Source organism: Myotis brandtii, unplaced genomic scaffold (genome assembly GCF_000412655.1).
Source record: "Myotis brandtii unplaced genomic scaffold, ASM41265v1 scaffold2254, whole genome shotgun sequence".
Classification (NCBI taxonomy): Eukaryota; Metazoa; Chordata; class Mammalia; order Chiroptera; family Vespertilionidae; genus Myotis; species Myotis brandtii.
In genome coordinates, this window is record NW_005358456.1 from 435,029 (window position 1) to 457,896 (window position 22,868).

Here is a 22,868-nt window from a genome sequence, read left to right on the forward strand (position 1 = left end):
AGGGATAGAGGGAGAGGGAGGGGGAGGAGGGCAGGGGGAGGGGGAGAGTGTGTTGACTAGAGAGTGAGCAAAGCGGACAGCAAGAATCATCCTGTTAGGAGAGAAAGTCAAGGAAGGCTCCTCAAAGGGAATGATGAGGCTGATAGTATTTGATGACACATCCATTTACTTTCCTGCTTGAGAGCAGGAAGCTGAGTCTCTCCCCGGGAACTGCTCTCAGACAAGGACAGCTGCCTCACCCAAAGGCCAGCCCCTCCCAGGAGGCAGCTGCATCCACTGACTGGTCAAGTGGGAGGCAGTTATGAATACTTTTAATCGATTTAAGAGAGAGACGTCGATTTGTTGTTCCACTTATTTATGCATTCCTGTGTTGATTCTTGTATGTGCACTGACGGGGGATGGAACCCACAACCTTGGTGCGTCGGGACAACACTCTAACCAACTGAGCTATCCGGCCAGGGCCGAGGGAGATGGCGATTGCGGTCCAGCCTCCTTGTCTCAGGGGAGGACAACTGTGAGGGCATCCCAGCTCCAGAGTGACCCGAGGGGCCCACGGAGGGTGGCCTCTGAGCTGAGAGCAGTCCACCTTCCCCTTCGTAACCCTGCTTTCCCCACTCCTTCAAAGGTGCTGGTCCCAGGGCCCTTCCCAGTAAGGAGCCTGCACTCAAACCTCCATCTGAGTCTGTTTCCCGGGTAACCCACCATGGCAGCTGGCGCGGGCACAGGCAGAGGCATCCAAGAAGGACCTCTCAGAAGGAGGTAAGTCTGACACGCAAGTTACTTCCGGTTTAAGCAAGCAGAACGCTGGTTATTGGCCAAAGATGCAAGCGTTCCCCCAAAGCACTCTGAGAGGCATGCGAGGTCTGGAGGAAACCACACGGAAAATCCCATCCTAGTCCATACTGAGTGCCCCGAGCTCTCTCGAAACGTGTTCTTGTCCTCGTTCTCCCCAGCTCAGTTTATCCCGAGAAACAACATGTCAGAGCCGCCATCAGGATACAAAGGGGGAGACAGTTACTCCAGGGCCGGCAGTAATGCCGCGGAACGATGTGCCTGCAAACTTCTATACTTTTCTTCACAGTGGCCGTGGGTGCTGGAGCAGAAAGAAAGGGAACTCAACTCCTGGCATTCCAGTTGCCTGTCAGCAAGAACAGCCTGTTTCCCTGGCGGAGTCTCTTTCGGCCACTTCTCGGAAAATCCGCTCAGGCGTAGCCGCAAGGGCCTCCAGAGACAGTAAAAATACCCGGTTCACTTTCCAAAACTCCAACCTGACCAAGTTCTTCGGGGCGGCTCCTTTCTGTGACGCTTGCCCGTCTGTTGACAAAGGCTAAAGCCTCGCCTCCGAGGTGCCTTTGTTAGCCGAGCAGCCTGGGACCGATAAACCCATTTGTTTTCCCCCTCAATAAATCGTTCGTTAATGTTGCTATGACATTTAAAGTTTAAAATGGTTTTATGACTTGGGGTTTAAAAAGAATTGTTCCAATACATTTCTTATAACCGAGAGGATGCCTGGCACTTTGATTAAGTGGTTCCTTGTGACGACAGAGTTTTATCTTGAATAATGATGGGGGGAAGCATTAATCACTGAAGTCACTGGAGGCTGGGCTGGGGACCAGCCGCCCGGCTGCCTCTCGGGGAATTACTCGGAAACACAACTTAAACAACAACAACAAAATACGAACGACCAACCTTCTGTAAGGGCTCAAATTTTCAGAATCACCACTAAACCTGAGCTGTCTCTAACATGGGGCAGGATCCTGAGAAGCACACAGTGCTGGGTGCCCCCCGTCCAGCAGCCTGTGGGTCGTGTGGGCAGGTATCTTCCCATTAGGGTCCTGGAGAACTGTCTGGAGCTGTGGATTCTTGCCCCTCCGCACACTCGTCTTCATACAATTTCAGGGGCTCAGGGAGCCTTGCCAAGTCACCTCGGACTAGAGGACCACGGGCTCCGAATATAAACCCCTGCAGAAGGCTCTGCCAGTCCATCTCCGTTTACAACCAACAAAATGCGTTCCCTGAAAGGCCTCACTGCCACAGGCTCAATACAGAACCCAGGAGAGCCTGGCGGTCAAGTTCTAAGCCTTCCCACAGGTGAGTGAGGTCACCTGGTCCCCGGTGCACCAAGGGGAACGGAGCCCTGGATGTGGCAAGAGCATCAGGCTGCAGTGGGACCCCTGCCCCCAACCTCTCCACCCACCCGCCTCACCAGTTCCACCAAGTCCCCTGGTTCCTGCTCTAGGTCCTTAGCTTGGACCCTGATCCACCCATTCACCCATTTGTTCTGCGTTTGTCCATTCATTCATTCAACTTACAAAAATGTATTAGAGATGTGCTCTTTTCTAGGCCCTGTTGTAGCTCTGCCTCTGTCCCTGTTAACCCTGGCATCCCCTTAAGCAGAGCCTCTTGAAGCATGTGGCCCCGTCCGCCACGGCACCCACCTCCAGGGCACCAATTCCGGCCACCATCAGGCCCAAGGTCCCAGCTGCTTGCCTGGCCTGGGCGGCGGGGCCAGGCCCCTTTCCCAAGTGTTTGTGGGAGCTTTCCCCGAGTTTCCTGTGCCTCGGTGTCCACGGGGGAGCAGTGAGAGCAGAATGGAAACACTCGGTGAGACCCTGAGCCCCAGCCCTGGGACACAATCTTGCCAGGGCTGCCTCAATCTCCGGCCTATTCAAAGGAAGCAGTGGCGGGGGTAGAGAGAAGACTCGGGAGTGGAGTGGATCTGGATTCAAATCCCTTAGCTGCCTGTGAGACCTCAACGACCTCGTGTTTCCTCAGTTTGGAAACAGCAACAACCCGCACTCTCTTTACTGGATTCGCACACAGGATCTGGGGGACAGTGCTCGCAAAGACCCTGAGCACAGTGCCCGGCACTTCCTCAGTTGTTATTGTGGTTTTTAGAACGAAGCAAAATTTGCTCAGTATCATCTCTAATTTTTAAAATATAGTTCATCTATCCATTTAAAAATTGAGACTCACTGAAGCAAATACACATATACATTCTGTGGGGTGAGGACAGAGAGGAAGGGAGGGAGGGAAAAATCACCTCTCCCCGCAACCATCAAAGAAAACCACGTCAATATAATATTCTGGTATATTTTTCCCAGTTTCCTTCCTAGGCAACATTGTGGATGACTACACGTTTGCTACATCATTGTATTTACATTTAAATTCAATTATAATTCTGATGATAAATGCTACCTGGGAGAGAGGCTGTTCCGGACCATCTTTTATGTCACATTATAGGATTATCGCCTAAATTAGGAGTAATGAGCCCTAACAACGTGCTTCACTTATAAGTTTCATTCAGGTGCCACTGTGAGAAGAAACACCAAGCCCGCTGCCGTCTTCTGCACCCTGAGAGGGGGGCTCAGACCCCAGCGTCGTTCACTAGACAACAAGTCACCTTAGGTTTTAGTGGTAAATTAAGTGCTAAGCCTGAGGAGACTCCCACAGAGAAATCCAATCTTCACTGACTTATCACTTTTATTCTACTTCCAGAGACTTTTTTGATTAAAGGTTGCGAGGCAGTATACTTAATCCATCCCTGATGATCTAAAAATGCCCTTGTAGCAGGAACTTTTCTTGACTGAAAGGAACAGACATGTGCTCATGTCCAAGAGGATGCACAGTAAGGACACGGGACAAACGTCAAAGGCCTCGAGGGAGCAAGAAAGGAAGTGAGACAGTTACTGTGTCTCCTTGCGTGACTTCTCTGCTTCTCTCTGACCCTGCTCTCTCTCTCTCTCTCTCTCTCTCTCTCTCTCTCTCCACTCTTCCTGCCTCCTCAGTCTCTGCTTCTCCTAGAACAGTGGTTCTCAACCTTCCTAATGCCGCAACCCTTTAATACAGTTCCTCATGTTGTGGTGACCCCCAACCATAAAATTATTTTCGTTGCTACTTCACTGTAATTTTGCTACTGTTATGAATCGTAATGTAAATATCTGATATGCAGGATGTATTTTCATTGTTACAAATTGAACATAATTAAAGCATAGTGATTAATCACAAAAACAATGTGTAATTATATATGTGTTTTCCGATGGTCTTAGGGGACCCCTGTGAAAGGGTCGTTCGACCCCCAAAGGGGTCGCCACCCACAGGTTGAGAACCGCTGTCCTAGAAGGTTTGCCTGCACATCGTCTGACTTGCCCTGGTGCCAACGACACCCTCATCTCTGCGACTTTCTGGCTCCAGCCCTCAGTACCAACCGAAACATTGTCTCTATCCCAAAACCCTTGAAGAAGAATCTAGTTGGCCCAGCTCATCTCTACTTTCCAGATCTTAAATCACAGGTTACGCCCTACCTGTGTCCACTCCTGGCCCAGTGAGGTTAGCTGGAGGCCCGGGGCTCAGGGACACCTTCAAGGGGAGGGAGCCCAGGAGAAGAGGCTTGACCACAGCCGACACCCCAGAGCATTCTGAGAGCAGTCCTCCTGTTGCCTTCACACATTAACACACTTCCTTCCACATGACACCATATTGCTGAGCCACCATCTGTTCCTCTCAGCACTCAGTTGGCATCGTTTCACTGTGTCTGCCGTGAAGGGTCTGACATCTTTTTGCTCCTTGTCCGTCACCCTGTTTCTGCTTGGATTCTTGTACAGCATCTTCCTTTGTTCAGTAATCTCAAAACAATGACCCACGTGCCTTCACACGGCTCCTTTCCTGTGTATTGTCTGTAGTATGGTCAGCCCTTTCAAGCCCAGGCCATTTTTCTTTATTGTTTAAATTGCTTCTGCTCTCCTGATTCTGGTTTCATCTTCAGGAACTTCAACCGTCCCACGGTTATTCCTCAGAGCTGCTATTTTCTCTCATCAGATTCTCCCCTTTGTTTTCTCCACACTCTGGAAGGCATCTCCAGGCTGCCTTCGCGTCCATGTTCTGAGGGCCGATTCCCATCTGCACACTCTCCAAAGCGGATTTTAATTGTGTGCCTGCATCCTTACTTTCCTGTAATTCCTTCTTATTTCACCTCACTCCATATTCTTCCCTTTTTTATCTTCTACGATGGCTTATCATTCCTATTTCTTTTATGCCACATTTTATCTCATACTGCGGAGAGTAAAGCATTTTTAAAGTATTTCTCCTCCTTCTTACACTAACTCACTTCACAGGGGTGCTCTTCCCTGAGACATGGGGTGATATGCCCTGTACTTTATAATGGATTTTTTTTCAATGGTTACATATTATTTTTTTTCTCTACATAAATCTTTAAGTGAAGTAAAATATAGTATCTATCAACAACTTGATATCTATCAAAAAAGAATATATTTCTTTTACTTTTTATATTATACTGGACATCATATTTCAGTGATAGAAATAACTCATTTACATGATGTACAATAATAGCAAATTGTGGCATATAATGAATCCATTCTCATCAAAGTCTATATGGAGAAAAAAGAATACAAAACATATACAACCACTTAAAGAAAATTTTTAATTACAAAAAAGAGCAAATCATTTAAAGATTTTATAGTACCTCTACAAAATTTTACAATATCACTACAAAAAAAATACAAAATCTCCCCCCTCCCCCCAAAAAATTACAGAACCACCGCATAGCTCTTTGTAAAATAAATAACGAGGACTTCGAATGACTGTAGTTTCTCAAAAAAGTAAAGGGGACGTTCGTTGCCTTTCACTGTGTTCTCTGCCTTCTTAGTAGTCCAATCTTCCTCTCAGGCGACTCACGTGAAGAACAGACCAGGTGCCAGCACAGTCCCACCCCCGTTTCTCAAGGTCTCCTTTCCTGGAGGGAGGGGGCCTACCCCACTTCCTTGCTCCTCTGCCCCGTTCGCCAGCATGACACATTAAAGTGGCAATTCCCGACGTGTTGGCAAGGCCCTTTCTGTCTGCCCTGTCCCCTCCAGCAGTGATTGTGGAGGATGGAGGGCGGGTACACACCGCCGACAGGCCAGCCCCACCTCCCCGCATCCTGTCCACTCATCGTGTTGCTATTGGAGTCTCCACAGTGGAGCAGAAAGAAGGGAGGGAGAGGGAATGCAACAGTTGCATTGGGACAAAGCCAACTACTATGTTTAGGGGGCGGGGGGCAGCCCACTTTTCTGGTGAGAACAGAACCTGCCTTTCTGAACTGCTGGGACAGACAGGAGGGCAGGGCCAGTATCCGTGGGCCACCGACTTCCTTTTTCAGGCCAGTTCCAAGGGCCGTGTTAAAAGAAATTTCTCATGGGGCCTGATGACAGGCAGAGTCCCAGGCTTACTTTCCGGTTTTCTTGTGCTCATCTTTTTCAGTTTTTTTAGACATGATTGCAGGCAACTGGGGAGGCTGTATCAGAGGCCACGGACAGACGTCATTTTAAACTTGAGGCCACCTTTTCCGCATCCTCTTTTATCTACAGTTCAAAGCCGGACGTGGTATTTCTTTTACAGCAGGTGGTTCTCAACCAGGAGCAGATCTCCTCCACCCACCCCACCCGCTGGGGACACCTGCACTTTCTGCAGGCATTTCTGGTGTCACCACTGAGGGTACTACTGGCATTTAGTGAGCAGAGGCCAGAGATGCTGCTAACCACCCGCCGGGCAAAGGGCAGCCCCCCAACAATTAGCTGGTCCCACATGTGAGTAGCCCCAAGCTTGGGAAATCCCGCCTCCTCCAAAATGCCCCCCCAAACACTAGCCCCGGGGGGTTATATGACAGGTGCCTTGGCTATTCTCCCCATCACCCATATCAGCCCCACATCAGTTATCTGAATGCCCAGTGACATCACTAGCTTTCTGTTCATTGGGACACACGGGTCCTTTTCCAGCTCAAATGGGAAGGAAAAGCTTCTGCCCCCTTTGGTCTTCCCACGACATGACGCAGCACGGGAGGGACACAGTCACTAACGGGGGGGACACAGTCACTAACGGGAGGGACACAGTCACTAACGGGGGGGACACAGTCACTAACGGGAGGGACACAGTCACTAACGGGAGGGACACAGTCACTAACGGGAGGGACACAGTCACTAACGGGAGGGACACAGTCACTAACGGGAGGGACACAGTCACTAACGGGAGGGACACAGTCACTAACGGGAGGGACACAGTCACTAACGGGAGGGACACAGTCACTAACGGGAGGGACACAGTCACTAATGGGAAGGACACAGTCACTAACGGGAGGAACACAGTCACTAACAGGGGAGGCTGCAAAGCCCACAGTCAACCGGCAGGAACGTGGCGCCCAGCCAGCACGACTGGGACGGCCACGCTGGGGTGGAAACGGCAGACAGCTGGCTTTCCCAGTGGGAAACGGGGGAGAACTGGACACATTCTGTCTCATCAGAGTTGCAAGCGCTTCGAAGAGCTGCTGTGAAACTCATCTCAAAACCCCAGCAGTGGCTGTGAGCCACCCACCAGGCAGCACCAGGGGTCCGAGGCTCCGGGCTGGTGAGTGGGGATGGGGAGGGTCTGTGGGCTGAAATGTCTTCATTTCAGCAAATGTCTTCCAGTTATTTACACAGTTCATAGCAGAGGCTGTAGAGATGAGCTTACTAAAGCTCTAAAAGCATAATCCCCAATTTAAAAGAAAACATTTGTCCCAGGAATTCCACCACTTTACGGCAGTTAGTCCTCGGCAGTCAGAGGGCCAGGGGCAGGCAGTGGCTGATGGACAGGTATCCGCTCCCTGCCCCTCCGAGCGGCTGTGTGAGTGAGGGTGCTGCCCCGGCTGGAATCGCCCCGTGCACCCCCACACTGCTCTTCCAGGCTCCGAGGCTCAGAACGGAGGGGGTCAGGCTGTTGGCTTTCAGATTCCACAGTGTGTTTATTTTCAGTGGCCTGGTCACAACTGAAACCAGCTGGCAACGACGCCTTCTTGCTGCTGTTTTGGTTTCATCTGGAACACCATATATTTTATCTGCATTTTAGCTCTTGGAAATACACCCATGGGTATACTATATAACTAGGGATTCTCGCCCACCCCCACATAATTTTCAGCCAAAACCTTTGCTATATTTCCCATGCAGATACAGCACAAGGAGGGACACACTCACACACACACACACACACAGCAAGAGCATCCCTCTAAGTGGCTTCTGTGATAAAAGGCCAGTCCACGCCTAACATCTGATGTGTGGATATAGCTATCTGTACATCAGTGACCGGCCTTCCTTCCACTATCCCTCTCCCAACCTCAGGGATTCCAGCCAATGTCCAGCAAATCATCAGCTATGAAAGAGAGATTATTTGTATACGCCTATTAAAACTTCTACTACCTGTTACATTTCTACTACTCCTTGGAAACAGGCTATGTTTTTTCCACCTTAGGAAAGAGCATGAAGAAGTCACCATGCTGCCCAGCCCCTCGCCCGACAGGATTAGAGCAACAGGCTGGTGACTGACCTTACAATACGTTACCATGGTCCCGAATTCTCTCTCATGGATCATCTCACCCAGTCCTCGTGAAACCCTGGATTCGGTCAGTCTTCCCTGGCAGATAAGAAAGTGAGACTGGCACAGGCACAGGCACGACAGGTGGCAGAGGTGCTGGCGTCTGAGGCCGAGTCCTGGAACCCAGAGCCCTAGGCCCAGCCGCAGGCCTCCTCCGGGCTAGGAGTGCATCTGTCCACTGGGTCTGCCCCCAGAGGCCTCTGTGCCCTTCTGTGGTGCCCCAACAGAGCTGGGCAACTGCACAAAAAGCTGACGGCTGGTCAGGAAGACTAGTTAAGGACACGTGATGCAATGCCAACCCTCTTCCAGAGAGTGACTTCCAAAAGTGCATCCCGCGGAGAGCACGTCCTCGGAGAGAAAGCAAAGAGGGGTTCACCCCATCCAGACAGCCCTTGCAGGTGGCTGGGAAGTCAGTCACAGTGGGCGTGCTTCTGTGAGGATCTCAGGATGCTTGGGATCAGGAAATGCAGACCCCCTCTATCTGGGCTTCCTCTAGGAATTCCATCATCGCTTAGATGCACAGGAAGTAGGAGATGCAGGAGATTTGCTGAGTGGGCATGGGAGGGATGTTTTATAAAAAGAGCATGTAATTAAACAAACAAATAAATTACAAAACCCTGGGGGGAAATGCATCTATCTCTGCTCTGTGTGGTGTGAGTAATCATCACGCCATGCCCGCAGACATCCGAGATAAATGTGACAGGAGCACACGGACCCAGCAGGGCACCAGGGCGGTGGCCCGGCATGAAGCCTGCAGGAAGAATCATTAGGCTGCGTGTGAGCCGGCAGGGCCGGGAGGAAGTCGGTTGCCTGCAGGTGCCTGCTCAGTGGTACGTAGGAGAGAAACACCTAGGAGAGCATGCAACTAATGAAGGCCCCAGCAGGTGTGGGGAGACCTGCTTCGACTTTCCGCCACAGGCTGGCATTGCCGAGGCCTGCGGTCCCTATGGGGCTGACAGGCAGCTACAGTGTCCCCATCGCCTTCTCCCCAGTCTCTTCCCCAACCCCGCCTCCCACAGCGATGTTAGGAACCAGCATTCCGCATGGAAACTAAGCCTTCTTTTGCTCTTAGAGTCAGGGTTGATTTCTCAGAAATTTCACAAAATTTCCTGAAACCAAATGAGCAAACTCTTAATTTCCTTATTAGAGAAAGTCAGGGATACCAAAGCCACAGAAAATCTCTAAGCCTCGCTTATCCTGTAGCTTCGTTGGCAGGATTACAGAACCCTTTTAAAGATCCCGATTTAAAGCAGCGAAGGCATCGCTGCGTTTCATGGCCTCGGACACATCCCTGTGGGTAGACAGCATCCACGCGGTGAGAAAGTTGCTGCTCCCAAAGGCCGGACCACAGACCCGCCCCTCTCCTTTCCCTGTTACACTTGCAGTGAACGTAGCTCTCTTCTCCCTCGCGTGTATATAACCAGCCAACTGGCAAGGGGGGTGCGAGCAGAATTTCCAGGGTCCCCATCCTGCCGGCATTATTGGAATAAATGCTCATATGTTATTCAACCCCGTCTCTGCTTACTTTGGCTCACATAGTGACAGGCGGCCTTGGACCCATTGTGTCTGGTTTTCATGGGAGGGAGGATGAGAGACCTGGTCACAGAGACCGGGCATGGCTGCAGGAAGGGGAGACGGACCTTTCACTCCCCAAGTGAATGCGCCAGGAACATGCTATCTGCTCTGCCTACCAGACCAGGGGGGAGAAAACTGCCGAGAGGCGGCAGGGCCAAAAGAAGCCTTCCTCTCCCCCTGCTTGGTTCACGGAACGCAGATGAAGGGGACGCGTTAGAGCATCTCACCAGCACCCACGAAGAAGGGCGAGAAGATCCCAGCACCCGTTTATCACAGGGACTTAACCGCTCCTCCCTCCTCCCCACCCGACAAGACAGGGCTGGAGCCCAGGAGGAAAGGAAGGAGGGTCCAGGGGGAGACCACGCCGCCGCCCCACTTCCAGTCACACGCCACAGCCTGGAAAGGGCACGCTCAGGGAAAGCTCTAAATCAAACGTCTGTTTCTCTCAGGACGGTATTCCAGGATATGCCCAAGGGAGCGGCACGTCTAGGTAGGCTCAATTATTTGTTGAATAAATGACTAGACAGCTTCTTATTAATCCTCACCCTCCTTGTCCTTTTTGCCCCGTTTCATTCATTCACCCCCACCACAGATGTCTGTTGAAGTTGACACTACACCGTGTCATCATAGCGAGGTGGTTAGCACATGTTCCCTGCCCTCGAGAAAGGGACCAGAGAACCTAAGGGAAGTACAAGCTTGCATCCTCGACAAGGACTGACGAGAACAGTAGCACGGCAGTCGGACAGACTCAGAGCACCAAAGACACGAACTCGAAAGTCCAACCTGCTCCCTGCAGCACACACCCTGACAGCTTGTCCTCATCACTTTCCATATGGAATTCCCATGCCGCCCGGTCCTCTATCCCTCCTGCTGAAATGCATCTACACCCTTGATGTGTCACGGGGAGCGGTACATACACTGTGTGCAACGTCCTGGAGAAAGCCAGGACAGTCCATCGTCCTCGGGTCTGGGGTGCATGGGGGGGATTTCAAGGTGCAGCCCAGGACAAGGCCCTGGAGAAAGGACACGGTGCTATGGCCTTTCGGGGAACACGGCCAGGTGTAATCCAGCACAGAGGCGATGCTGCTGATTTAGGATAAAGGCAATGCCGATTATGTCCACTTCCCCGAGAGAGCATTTCATCACAGGGAGATGGTCACGCAGGCAGAGAACTGACCCACCCTTTCCAGGAGTCACACGGGGTTTGCAGACTATTTAAGAGCAGACTCAGTCAGAATTAATTCGCATTTAGAGCCAGGCGTTTGCAGAAAGCGCATCACTCAACATGATTTCTGGTTTCCTTCTAATCTTCAGCTTACACTCCCTCCACAACCATTATTGCTTCCCACATATATTTTTGACAGGCATTTTAATGATAATTTTCACCTCCGTTAGATGAATACATGCTCAATTTAAAAAAAAAATCTGGAAAATACACCGAAGTTGATAGCAGAAAAAAAAAATCTCAGGCATATTCTTACCCACATTGTTAATATTCTGGTATATTTCCATTTAACCTCTGTTTGATTTAATAGCTACTTGGAATTAATATGCTCCATAAGACAACTCTGGTAAAAATCACCAATAAACTAGGATATGAACTGCCATCTGTAATCTTTCAATTACTTATGACTGTAAAACAACCAACAGATTCCATTTAAAAAGCTTAAACTCAGTGGGGAAACTGGCGAAGGGGGCTGTTTGATACGTGAATACAAGCTGGTGCTCTTCTGTTTGTCTTTCCAGATGCCCAGTGGGTGGAATCAAGCTTGTTCAAGCTCTCGTGTAACTGTCACTTCAGATGCAAACCCCTTTAAACATGAACTTCCTTTCGATTGTCTGTGAAGGATAATCCGGTGTGATTCTGGGAAAGCGCGGAAACACAGAGTGTCGTGGTGTTTTCTTGACAAGTGTACAGCTGCCCGCATTTATCGAGATATTGAACGGGATTTCGTTTTCCTGTCAGCCCTCCCTCATAGACATGCTCCTCAGTGATATGGAAAATAGAAACTCCTGGCTTACCTGATTAAGAAATCATGGAGGCCGACGTCAAAATACCTGTTCAAAGGAGACACAGACAAGCATATCAGTGGAAGATGTTGACGGAAATGGGGGACGTGGCAAAAAACAAACAGACATAATTTACATTCAGAGCACGGGGAAGAAAAGGATTACTCTGTGATCGCTGTTCTCGAAGTTCGGCCTCTGGAGCAGCCAGCAGCATCGCGGAACCTGCTGCACATGCAGACCCCCAGGCCCCGCCTCAGACCCAGCCATGAACCTGAACGCGTCCCCCAGGCGACGCTGATGCAGAACCACTGCTCTCTGGTGGCAAACGTGTCGGCAAGTCTCAGCTCTCTCTAGGAATTAAGGCCCTGGGCGTGGAGGGCCCAGGTACCTTCCATTTTTCCAACAGGTGGGTCCTTTTGTAACACTAGTTGTCTCAGATGCTCATTTTCTCAAAAATCAATAAAATACATTTAAATATACTTGACACCACACTGGCCAAAGGGGAGCACAGGAGCGGGGAAGGCTCCGCTGTGGTCTCCCTGCTCCTCGCAGCCAAGTCCCTGCAGCTTTCCACCAGGGAGAGCAACCCAGTCCCCACCTGGCTCAGCCAAGGAGGGTGGGAATAAAGCAGCTCCCCATACCTGCTGGTGTGTCTCCCATTGAGCTGGGCCTCACACCAGGCACCCAGTAAGCCAAGGAAGGGTAGGAGGAGAGGCTTTCAGCCACAGGCTTCCCTGGACGCCACTAAATTTCCTGAGTCTCTATAAAGAGCAATGATTGTGTGGTCCCCCTCCCCACCAGGCTGGCCTCCTGGGTTAGTGATCTGCCTGAGTAAAGCCCGAGTTAATGCCTTCTCTACGGACAATGAGCACTGGACACAGAAACTCACCCTGGAGTGGGGTCTGACTCTCCCTCGCTTCCAGCTCCGCCCCTACGCGTGTCCCAGGAGCACCCAGCCTGCCCGGCACCTCAGCCCACCGGCCATATGGCAGGCGACAACTGACATTAAAACAGGATTCCTTGTGGGGTATCTTTAAATGGCAAGGTTCTTTTATGCCCTCAAGCATCTATTTGAAGATCACAGACATGCGGTAGATGAGAATAGAGAAACAAAGCCTCACATAAAATGTACCACTTTCCCGTTTTTAGATATTCAGTTCAGGGGCATTTAAGTACAGTCACATTGTTGTGCAACCATCACCACCACCCACCTCCAGCACTGTTCTCTCTTCCTCGAGTGAGACCCTGGGTTTCCTCTTTGCCAGGGTAAAGCTGATTTCCGCTCCTTCCAAAGGGCTCGGGGGTGGGGCTCTGCTGAGAGGCCGTGTCTTTAAACACGAGCAAACCAATGAAGTCTCTAGAAATACGTTCTCATTTGTTTTCCTGTACAGATAGAATCAGCCGTGGGCAAACTACGGCCCGCGGGCCGGATCCGGCCTGTTTGAAATGAATAAAACTAAAAAAAAAAAAAGACCGTACCCTTTTATGTAATGATGTTTACTTTGAATTTATATTAGTTCACACAAACACTCCATCCATGCTTTTGTTCCAGCCCTCCGGTCCAGTTTAAGAACCCATTGTGGCCCTCGAGTCAAAAAGTTTGCCCACCCCTGAGATAGATGGAGCTAGACTAGGAACGAAATAAGGCTTTTCTTTCTTTCTTTTTAGAATTGTATACCAGGCACTGTGCTAGGCACTCTGCACATTATCTCTTTTGATCCTCACAACCAACCCTGCAAGATGGGTCCCTGTTTTATAAAACCACATGTCCTCATCCCCAGCCGCATAGCTAGCTCCGCGTATCAAGTGCCAAAGACTGTGCTTATTCCCTTCATGGATCCAGCCACTGACGCATTTAGCCAATATTCACCATGTGCTTCCAATGTGCCAGGTAGTGGGAAGTCAGCAATGCACAGCACATAACCACTGGCAAAGAACGGCAAAGTCAACAAGATTTTCCACACAGTGTGATCAACATCAAACGTTCTCTCCCTTCATGGACTGCAGACTCCTTGAGGGCACCAAGCAAATTCTCACTATCTGTTGCTTTGGCACGTGTAGCTCAGTTGGTTGGGCATTCTCCCATGCACCAGAGGGTGAGGGCACAAGCCGGGGCTGCAGGCTCCATCCCTGGCAGGGGATGTGCAGGAGGCAGCCAATTGGTGTTTTGCTCTCACATAAATGTTTCTCTTTCTCTCTCCCCCTCTTCTTTCCTCTCTCTCTCTAAAAATAAAAATAAATACCTGTTGAGTGAATCAACGTGTGAATGATACATGGTACTAAGGCACCAACGCCTCTGTCTGCTCTGGCAGTTTTCACTGTACATTGCAGTTTGAAGACAAAATAACTCAAAAGCAATTATTTAATACATCAACTTTTACATGTAAATACATAAGACCAACACCAACAGATAGAAATGGGGCTTTGCCTCTGAAATAAGATACCTAACTGTAGCACAACTATTCTCATCACCTTTTAAGAAAACAATCTCTCCCACTACCAGCCCACACATAAGCCAGATTTCTTTATTTGGACACATAAGCAATCCTGTGCATATAATTCTTGGCTCCTTCCAGAAATTGAAAACGGGAAATCTTTTGCATGTGTAAATGATATGAAAGTTTTGTTGTCTGAACGTCAAATGGACAGCGGCAATGGGCAGTGGTTTTCAGCTGGATACTGTATACGTATAAGGAACTTGCTAACAAGTCACAAGGCCCTAACGAGGCAGGGCACTGCCCATCGAGGATGAGTGTAAGCCTGAGCTAAAAGGGTGTTTAGAGGAGACTGAACCATCAGACAGGAAACTGGAATGGGTGACCTTACAGGTTCCATCTGGCCTCAGCCTTCCTGTTTTAGTCCCTTTCGGGAAGCATCTCTAAGAGTGAATTCTAACTCCCACAGCAGCGTTCTTGCCTGATAACCACCAGCAGATTAGAGGACTGTGCCTGGGCTGAGGCCGCCCTGACGGTTTATTATTAAGATGATGACTGCTATTCTTGGTGGAGCCTCACAGTGCATCAAAATGAGGCTCCTGGCGCCTGGCAAGATGGTGCTGAGCATGTTTACTCACGGAGCCACACACTTACATATCCCGGAGTTTAGCAGCCCCACACCTGCAGGGTCACTCTCAGTTTCAGAGCCTACTTCAAAGAGAGCCTGACAAAGAGGAGAATGTTTGGAGGGTACCAACCAGGATTAAGGAGGGGATCTGAACGCATACTGTTGGAGGGGATGACACAGGAAACCAGGTAAGTTTAATATGGACAAGCAATGGGTCAGAAAACATGATGGAGTAATTGCATTTTCAGGTAGATTTAGTGTGATTGTGATTATAACCCAATGGGCTGCCTTGGGAAGTTTCCTGTCACTAGATCAGATTCCCTTGATAACATCTATCCATCAATCCATCCATGTACCCATCCCTCCATCCATCCATGCACCCACCCCTCCATCCATCCATCTGCCCATGTATCCAGCATTTGTGAGCAGTGAGTATCTAGAAATGATCAAGTTGTAATCCCTCTTTCACTGTGGCCGGGTGGGGGGTGGGGGGGAGCACAGAAGGCGGGCAGCGCCGAGGAAAGACCTACAAGTGAACAGGCCATTACTGCATCGTGTGATCAATGGTGGGTCAGAGGAAGGCGTGGAGCATGAGAACCTGTGAAGTGGAAAGAGTGACGTCCAGGTGGGCTGTTCAGAGTAAGGGATCCTTGACCTGAGCTGAGCGTTGAAGGTTGTGGAAGAATTGGCCAAAGGATGAGTTGGTGAATACAGAGGATGTAGATAGATGAGTGTGTGTGAGTGAGTGAGTGTGTGTGTGATGACACTGCAGGCAAAGGAAGCAGAGACAAGAGGAAATAAGTCTCATGGGGGAATGTGGGTTGGGGGGGGGGTGTCTGTAAATAGTTGGGTATGACTGAGGGCAAGGGCATAGGGGCAGAGGCCAACTGAGAGCAGGGCAGAAATAATCATGGTAATCGTGAATGTTTATTGGGTGTTCAGTATGTGCCTCCCAGCCACCCTGGCAGGACTGTATCATCACTCCCATCTCCACAGTGGAGGCAGTGGAAGCCCAGAGAGGGCAGTAACTCGCCTCAGGGTTCTCAGCTGGAAAGTGGCTGAGGCGACACCCTAACCCGGGAAGTGCGGCTCAGAGCCCACGGGGGTCAGCGCTGCCTTCATACTGCCTCTCCGAACATGCTCGTATGTCATGGGAGTTTACACTTCATCCTAAGGGCACTGGGGAGCCATTAAACCCATTTAAGCAAAGGAATGGCTGGACAGAAATTTGCCTTCTAGAAAGATCCCACCTGGCTTCCGTGACGCAGTGAGGAGGGGCAGGGTGCGGTGGAAAGGCAGGTGTGGGAGATGGCGGTGGTCCTGCTGAGAGGGGCCTGAGGGGCCTGAGCCAGGCCTGAACCAGCAGGGACGAAGGTCTCGGCGGACCTCCCATTTCTTCCCTCTTCCAATCAAGGACTTCACTTAACCTCCTAAAAACGGTATCTTTGGACAAGGTCTGTGAGATGGCTGCATAAGGAAGAAGCTTAAATACATATTGGCTGGGTTTTGTTGTTTTATTGGGGAGTTTTTGTCTTGTTTTGTTTTCTGCCTGATGCTCCTCACAATGTGTTATTTTCGTCTTCTGGTGTGAAAATATTGGTTTTGTAATTTCATACTTTAAGCATTTTTCCAAATCGAAAGTGAAAATCTCCACTGTGGAACATTTTTCTTAGTAGATAAAGTCTCCACCCTCCCTACTACTGAGTCTACACTTGACAGAAATGAAGACGTGACACCCAGGTTAAATGCCCCGGACCTCAATTCAGATTTCCAGCAAAATCCACCATCAGGTCAGGGTGGCTGTTTCACTCCCTTTGTGAGAACATTCGCTTTGACTAACAGTCTCATTAAGGAGTTTTCCCCGAGGACAGGGAGCAGGGACACCTCCCTGCATGTCACTGGGGCCAACAGGTGGAGGACAAAAGGCGTGCCCTCAGATGACAGATGATAGAAAGTGATACCTGAGTCGAACACCCATGACTCTCGAGTTTGCAGAAGCCCTAACTTTCGAGCGATGAAAACTACAGAGAAGGTACTGTTAGGATGAATTATAATTGTTGGTGGCAAATCCTCTGTAACTGACAACCTCAGAAGCTGGTGGGATGTATAGGGAAACACTGCTCTTTCCCTAAAATGAAGGTCTGTGTGTAGACCCTGACCATCCGGTCACCCAGTCTCTAGATAAAAGCTCTAATTATTAAAAATGTAAATGGCACTTTCAACATCTCCAGAACAATCTGTCAAAATGAGTGAAGAAGAAACGAGGAGCTGATTGGAGTGGCTTCATTATGGGTAAGCATTCATTCATGTCATCTTAGGAAGAATTCAGAAATACGCCCTTTAACAGGCTGCTATAGAGATTCATTTCCCTTAGTGTGAGAATACTTTGTGTCTCTATGATCTAGCTAGCAACTGTATTAATTAACACCCTGATAATACTTCTACCATTAGGGATAATTTGGAAGGATAAGAAATTATCTTGTGGGTTTTTTTTAAATATATTTTATTGATTTTTTACAGAGAGGAAGGGAGGGGGATAGAAAGTTAGAAACATCCATGAGAGAGAAACATCGATCAGCTGCCTCCTGCACACCCCCTACTGGGGATGTGCCCGCAACCAAGGTACATGCCCTTGACCGGAACCGAACCTGGGACCCTTCAGTCCGCAGGCCGATGCTCTATCCACTGAGCCAAACGAGTTAGGGCTAAGAAATTATCTTAAAAGATAACCTATGCAAAGTGCCTATTTCATAAGAACAGAAATCATAGGGTTGATGGGAGGGACAATATGTGAGAATACTAATTCAAGAGAATAAAATCCCTACCTCAGTTTTCAGAACTAGAGAATTTTAAAGCTGAAGAGGATCTTAAAGATTCTAATTTATTCTCTTTTTGAGCATTAAAGGAAACTGGGGTGTGGCCAGCCATGAACTCATTTTCAGGCACAGAAGGGGCACAGAAGGGTGGCTGGCAGGGCAGGGTTTCCATATACCAGGTATCCTTCCCCAATACATCTGAGCATGACCACGTCAGCCTGATGAGGCTCCCACTGCCTAAGACTGGGACAATTTGAGCCCTAAAAAATTAAGTACAGTAATGAATTATGAACCGCTGAAAAACAGAAAGTGCTGCAACCATATAGATAATAAATAGAATAACAAGTGGAAGGAGGGCTCTTGTTTACAGCAGAATGCCAACTGGTAAGTGCCAAAGTTGAAAAGTCATCAATTTATAACTTTCATAGTAAAGACTGGCTCAGGCAAGGATCATCCATAATTTCTAGGGAGAAATTTTGAAAAAGAGCAGGACATTTGTATACTCTTAAAGTACCTCCCACAGAAAATTGATTAGTTGCAAGGCAAAAATAAGGTAACTATACAAAGAATGAATGAGACTACACTGAAGGGTGTTCGGTCTAGTCTTCAAGTTGATGAATATTAGCATCACCAATGAGAACAGGTGGACGCAATTGTGCCTCCAGAGGTGAGACCCTATAAAGGACACATTTCTTATGCAGCATTCCTGCTCAGAATGCATAATCTGAGTCTAATCCTGAGGAAACATCACCCAAAGTAAGAATGGGGACGGTTGTATTAAATAAGGGACAACCGCACTCTTCAACGTCGTAAAGAAAGGCCGTGGGAATGCCCCAGTTTACAGAAGGCCCTGGGACTAGCATTCCATGGCAGTCTAGCACTTTCCATTCTCCCCTTTGGAAGAAATCAGGACTGGGGTTAATAACAGGGTTGTCATTCCTTAAATGGATAATGCGAGGGTGGAAAATCAGAAGGCTGTTTTTATGTGCTTTCTAATTCACGGACCTCTTATATAACCTAGCGCATGCGGAGTCTAGCAAAAGTAAAAAAAATAAAAAAGTAGCCCTGTCCTTGGAGATGAGCCTGCAAATCAGCCACAATGCCATTTTGTCTCTGGGATTTGCTTCTTGACTAAATTTTCCCCCCGAATTGTGAATTCACAGCATTCTGAACACAGCTTTTGCTCTGTGGCCAAAATGGGTTTATCACTATACTATCGAAATAGATTTGTATTATAGCAATGGATTGGTACTTATACTATCCTACTTTGGTTGCTGTGTCTTTAACCCCCTTTCCAACTGAACTTTCAAAATGCAATTCGTTTGGAGATGTACAGTGCAATAGAGTAAAAAAGAAACTTCCTTCACTGAGCTGTCTTTCATCTGAGGTCCTCGTTCATTTAGAAATTAAACATCCATCAGATAATATCACTTCTCCCACTTTGTATTATAAACATTACTTATCTGGATCATGGTTATTACACATAATCAGAAAGAGCCCTATTTTCACACCACTTTCCCTAACCCCACAAACACACAGGAGCCCCACTTCACGGATGAGGCCATGGTAGGCCCACAGCTGACTTAAGTTCCTGCAGGCAGGAAACAGTAACCCGGGGTTAGGCTCCTCCCATGGCTCAGAGAAGCACTCTCTCCACACTTCTAAACAAACGTGGAACATCACTAAATTGCTGCACTTGCAAGGTCTAGCTCTCCAGCTCATCCTGAGAATCACTAATATGGCTTGACTCATTACATTTAATTTCCCACCATTTGAGTAGTCCCAATGCTCTCATCATAGTGGAAATAGAGGTTTGTGGACTTCATGGCAAAACAACAGTACAAAGACTCACAGTGCCAAAGGGTCACCAAAACAGAGGCTAGTGTTGTTATGATTATGCATCAGTTAAATTTATTGGTGGCAAATGTATTCACGTCAGACAACGTGGATAAAAAATAGCCCTCCCCGTGGCCCCCGTGTCTCTAAGCACGAAAGAGACTAGATTTATACAGCGCAGTAGCTATGGAGAATAACCTCTGGTTTTGAATCCAAGACGGAAGCAGAGATCTGCTTGGGCGCATGAGGGAATGAGAAGAGAGTGATGAAAAGCTACTGTCGAGGGCATATTACACCGTTTAAGCAGTGAGAAATTCATTTACTAAATCGATTGAAGCCTGAAATCTAATTAAATCTAAAAGTGGTATCAACCTGAAATGCTAATAAGTTCACGCTCAATTGTATAAAAGGAAGCTCTGCCGTGTGTGCCTTTAATAATGCATTACCTGACGTTTTTTTTTCTGTATTCATTAAAGTTGTGCGGCAACGTGACGTGAATAAGTTCTACACTCAACTCTGTATGCAAACATCTCCACGCAGGCAATTGGCTCGGCCGCCTTCCCCTGCCCAGTCAAGGTGCATGAGGTGTGGTTCTCCAGGGCCGTGACCATGGCTACAAAAAGGGAACTCGGAACTTAGTAAGAAAGCACACACACCTTGTATTCAGAAAAACAGAGAAGTGGTTTTCTATCTAACTACTGGTACCTCATATTTAAAATAACTTAAATGTGTAAGACTAATAATTCAGAATGCCAAATGCTTTATAGAAAATAAAGCCTCAATCAGCTCATCTTCCGGCTGGAACACGTGGTCAGACAGGCTTCGGCAGCCAACAAGGCGGTCAGGTTCCAGGAGCAGTGTTCCATTTGCGAAGTGGGAGTGGTTGAGTGTGCTGGAAGATTCTTCCTTTTTTAATTGAGGTAACATTGGTTAATCACATTTTATAAGGTCCATGTGTACAATCGTACATTTTGATATCTGAATACTTTATTGCATGATCACCAACAAAGGTCTAGTTTCGTCCATCGCTATACATCTGATGCCCTTTACCCATTTCACCCGCCCCCAATACCCCTTGGTAACTATCAATCTGTTGTCTGTATCTATGAGTTTCTTTTTCATTTGTTTGTTCACTTGTTACTTTTTTTTAATATTCCACAGATGAGTGAAATCATACAGCTTTTGTCCTTTTCCATCTGACTTACTTCACTTAGCATAACACCCTCAAGGTCCATCCATGTTGTTGCAAATGGCAATATTTCATCTCTTTATGGATCATTAGTATTCCATTGTATATATGTGTCACATCTTCTTTATCCATTCATCTGTTGATAAACACAGGCTGTTTCCTTATCTTTGCTATTCTAAATAATGCTGTAATGAGCATAAGGGTGCATATGTCTTTTTAAATTGATGTTTATTTGAATAAATACCCAACAGAGGAATTGATGGATCATATGGTGGCTCTATTCTTAAATTTTTGAGAAATATCCCTATAGTATTCCATAGTGGCTGCCCCAATTTACAATCCCACCAACAGCATACAAGGGTTCCTTTTTCTCCACATCCTCTCCAGCACTTGTTTTTTGTTGCCTATTTTTAGAAGAGGTTTGTTGTTGCTGTTGTTGTTGAGTTGTATGAGTTCTTTAACATATTTTGGATATTAATCCATTATCAAAATATCATTTACAAATGTCTTCTCTCATTTGGTTAGTTGCTTTTTTTTGTCGTTATTGATGGTCCCCTTCACTGTGTGGAAGCTTTTTAGTTTGATGTAGTCCCATTTGTTTGTTTTTGTTTCCCTCGCCATTGAAGTCAAATCCACAAAAACATCGCTAAGATTGGTGTCCAAAAGCTTAGTGCCTATGTTTTCTTCTATGTATTTTATGGTTTCAGATCTTATATTCAATCAAGTCTTTAATCCACTTTGAGTTCATTTTGTATATGGTATAAGATAGTGGTCCGGTTTTATTCTTTTGCATGTAGCTCTCCAGATTTCCCAACACCATTTATTATAGAGCCTTTTCTTTCTCCATTGCATGTTCTTGGCTCCTTTGTTGTAAATTAGTTGTCCATATATGTGTAGGCTTATTTCTGGGCTTTCAATTCTGTTCCATTGTTCTGTGTGTCTGGTTTTCTGCCAATACCATACTGTTTTGATTACTATAACTTTGTAATATAGTTTGAAATCAGGGAATGTGAGACCTCTGGCTTTGTTCTTTTTTTTCTCAGGATTGCTTTGGCTTATCAGAGTCTTTTGTGGTTCTATACAAATATTAGAATTATTTGCACAAGTTCTGTGAAAAATGCCATTGGGATTTTTATAGGGATTGCATTGAAGAAATAGATTGCTTTGGATAATATGGACATTTTAACAATGTTAATTATTCCAATCCATGAGCATAGAGTATCTTTGTATGTCTTCTTCAGTTTCTTTCAACAATTTCTTATAGTTTTCAGGGTACAGGTCTTTCACCTCCTTTGTTAAGTTGATTCCTACGTATTTTATTGTTTTGTTGCAATTGTAAATGGAATTGTTTTCCTGATTTCTCTTTCTGATAGTTTGTTATTAGTATATAAAAACACAATAGATTTTTGTATATTGGTTTTGTACCCTGCAACTTTATTGTATTTGTTTATTATCTCTAGTACTTTTGGGGGGGAGTCTTTATGGTTTTCTATATTAAAAGGTTTGTTGACTACAGCTGACTACATGCTGACTACAGCTACTGCTTAAGAGATTTTAGCAGAGTCTGAAGCCTGAGCCAGGACAGGCCATCCATATGGTGGAGGTGCCCAGCATCGGTAAAAGCTCCCAGGGAAGTTGCTGTGACTCATGTGAATGTGAATTACTGAAGACTCAAGCACCTTACAGTCACATGTGGCCATCGTCCAGGGAGTCTACAGTCAGGCATGTCAGGGAGGAGGAGCCGGAGGAGTCATCTAACCCAGTCCAGTGCCTCTCCGATTTTAACGTGTAGCAGGTCTTGTTAAAGGGCAGATTCTGACTCAGTAGGTCTGGGGTGGGACCCAGGCTGCTGCATTTCTCACACGCTCCCAGGACAGACTGATGCTGCTGTTCCTCAGACCCCACTGGGGATAGCAAGGCTCTTACTAAAAACAGGCGTGTGTCATACTAAAGCAAAATGCCAAATGCAACACAAGTAC

General features: G+C 47.5%; 1 protein-coding gene across 1 annotated transcript in view; it reads right to left on the minus strand.

The window, feature by feature from the left end:
* The window catches only part of LOC102254584 (protein-cysteine N-palmitoyltransferase HHAT), a 110,890-nt gene that overhangs the window by 77,458 nt on the left and 10,564 nt on the right, over positions 1 to 22,868 (minus strand). The window contains exon 3 of the mRNA XM_005866244.2: positions 11,998 to 12,033. Coding sequence (XP_005866306.1) covers positions 11,998 to 12,033 — 36 coding nt within the window. The remainder of the gene's footprint in view (positions 1 to 11,997; positions 12,034 to 22,868) is intronic.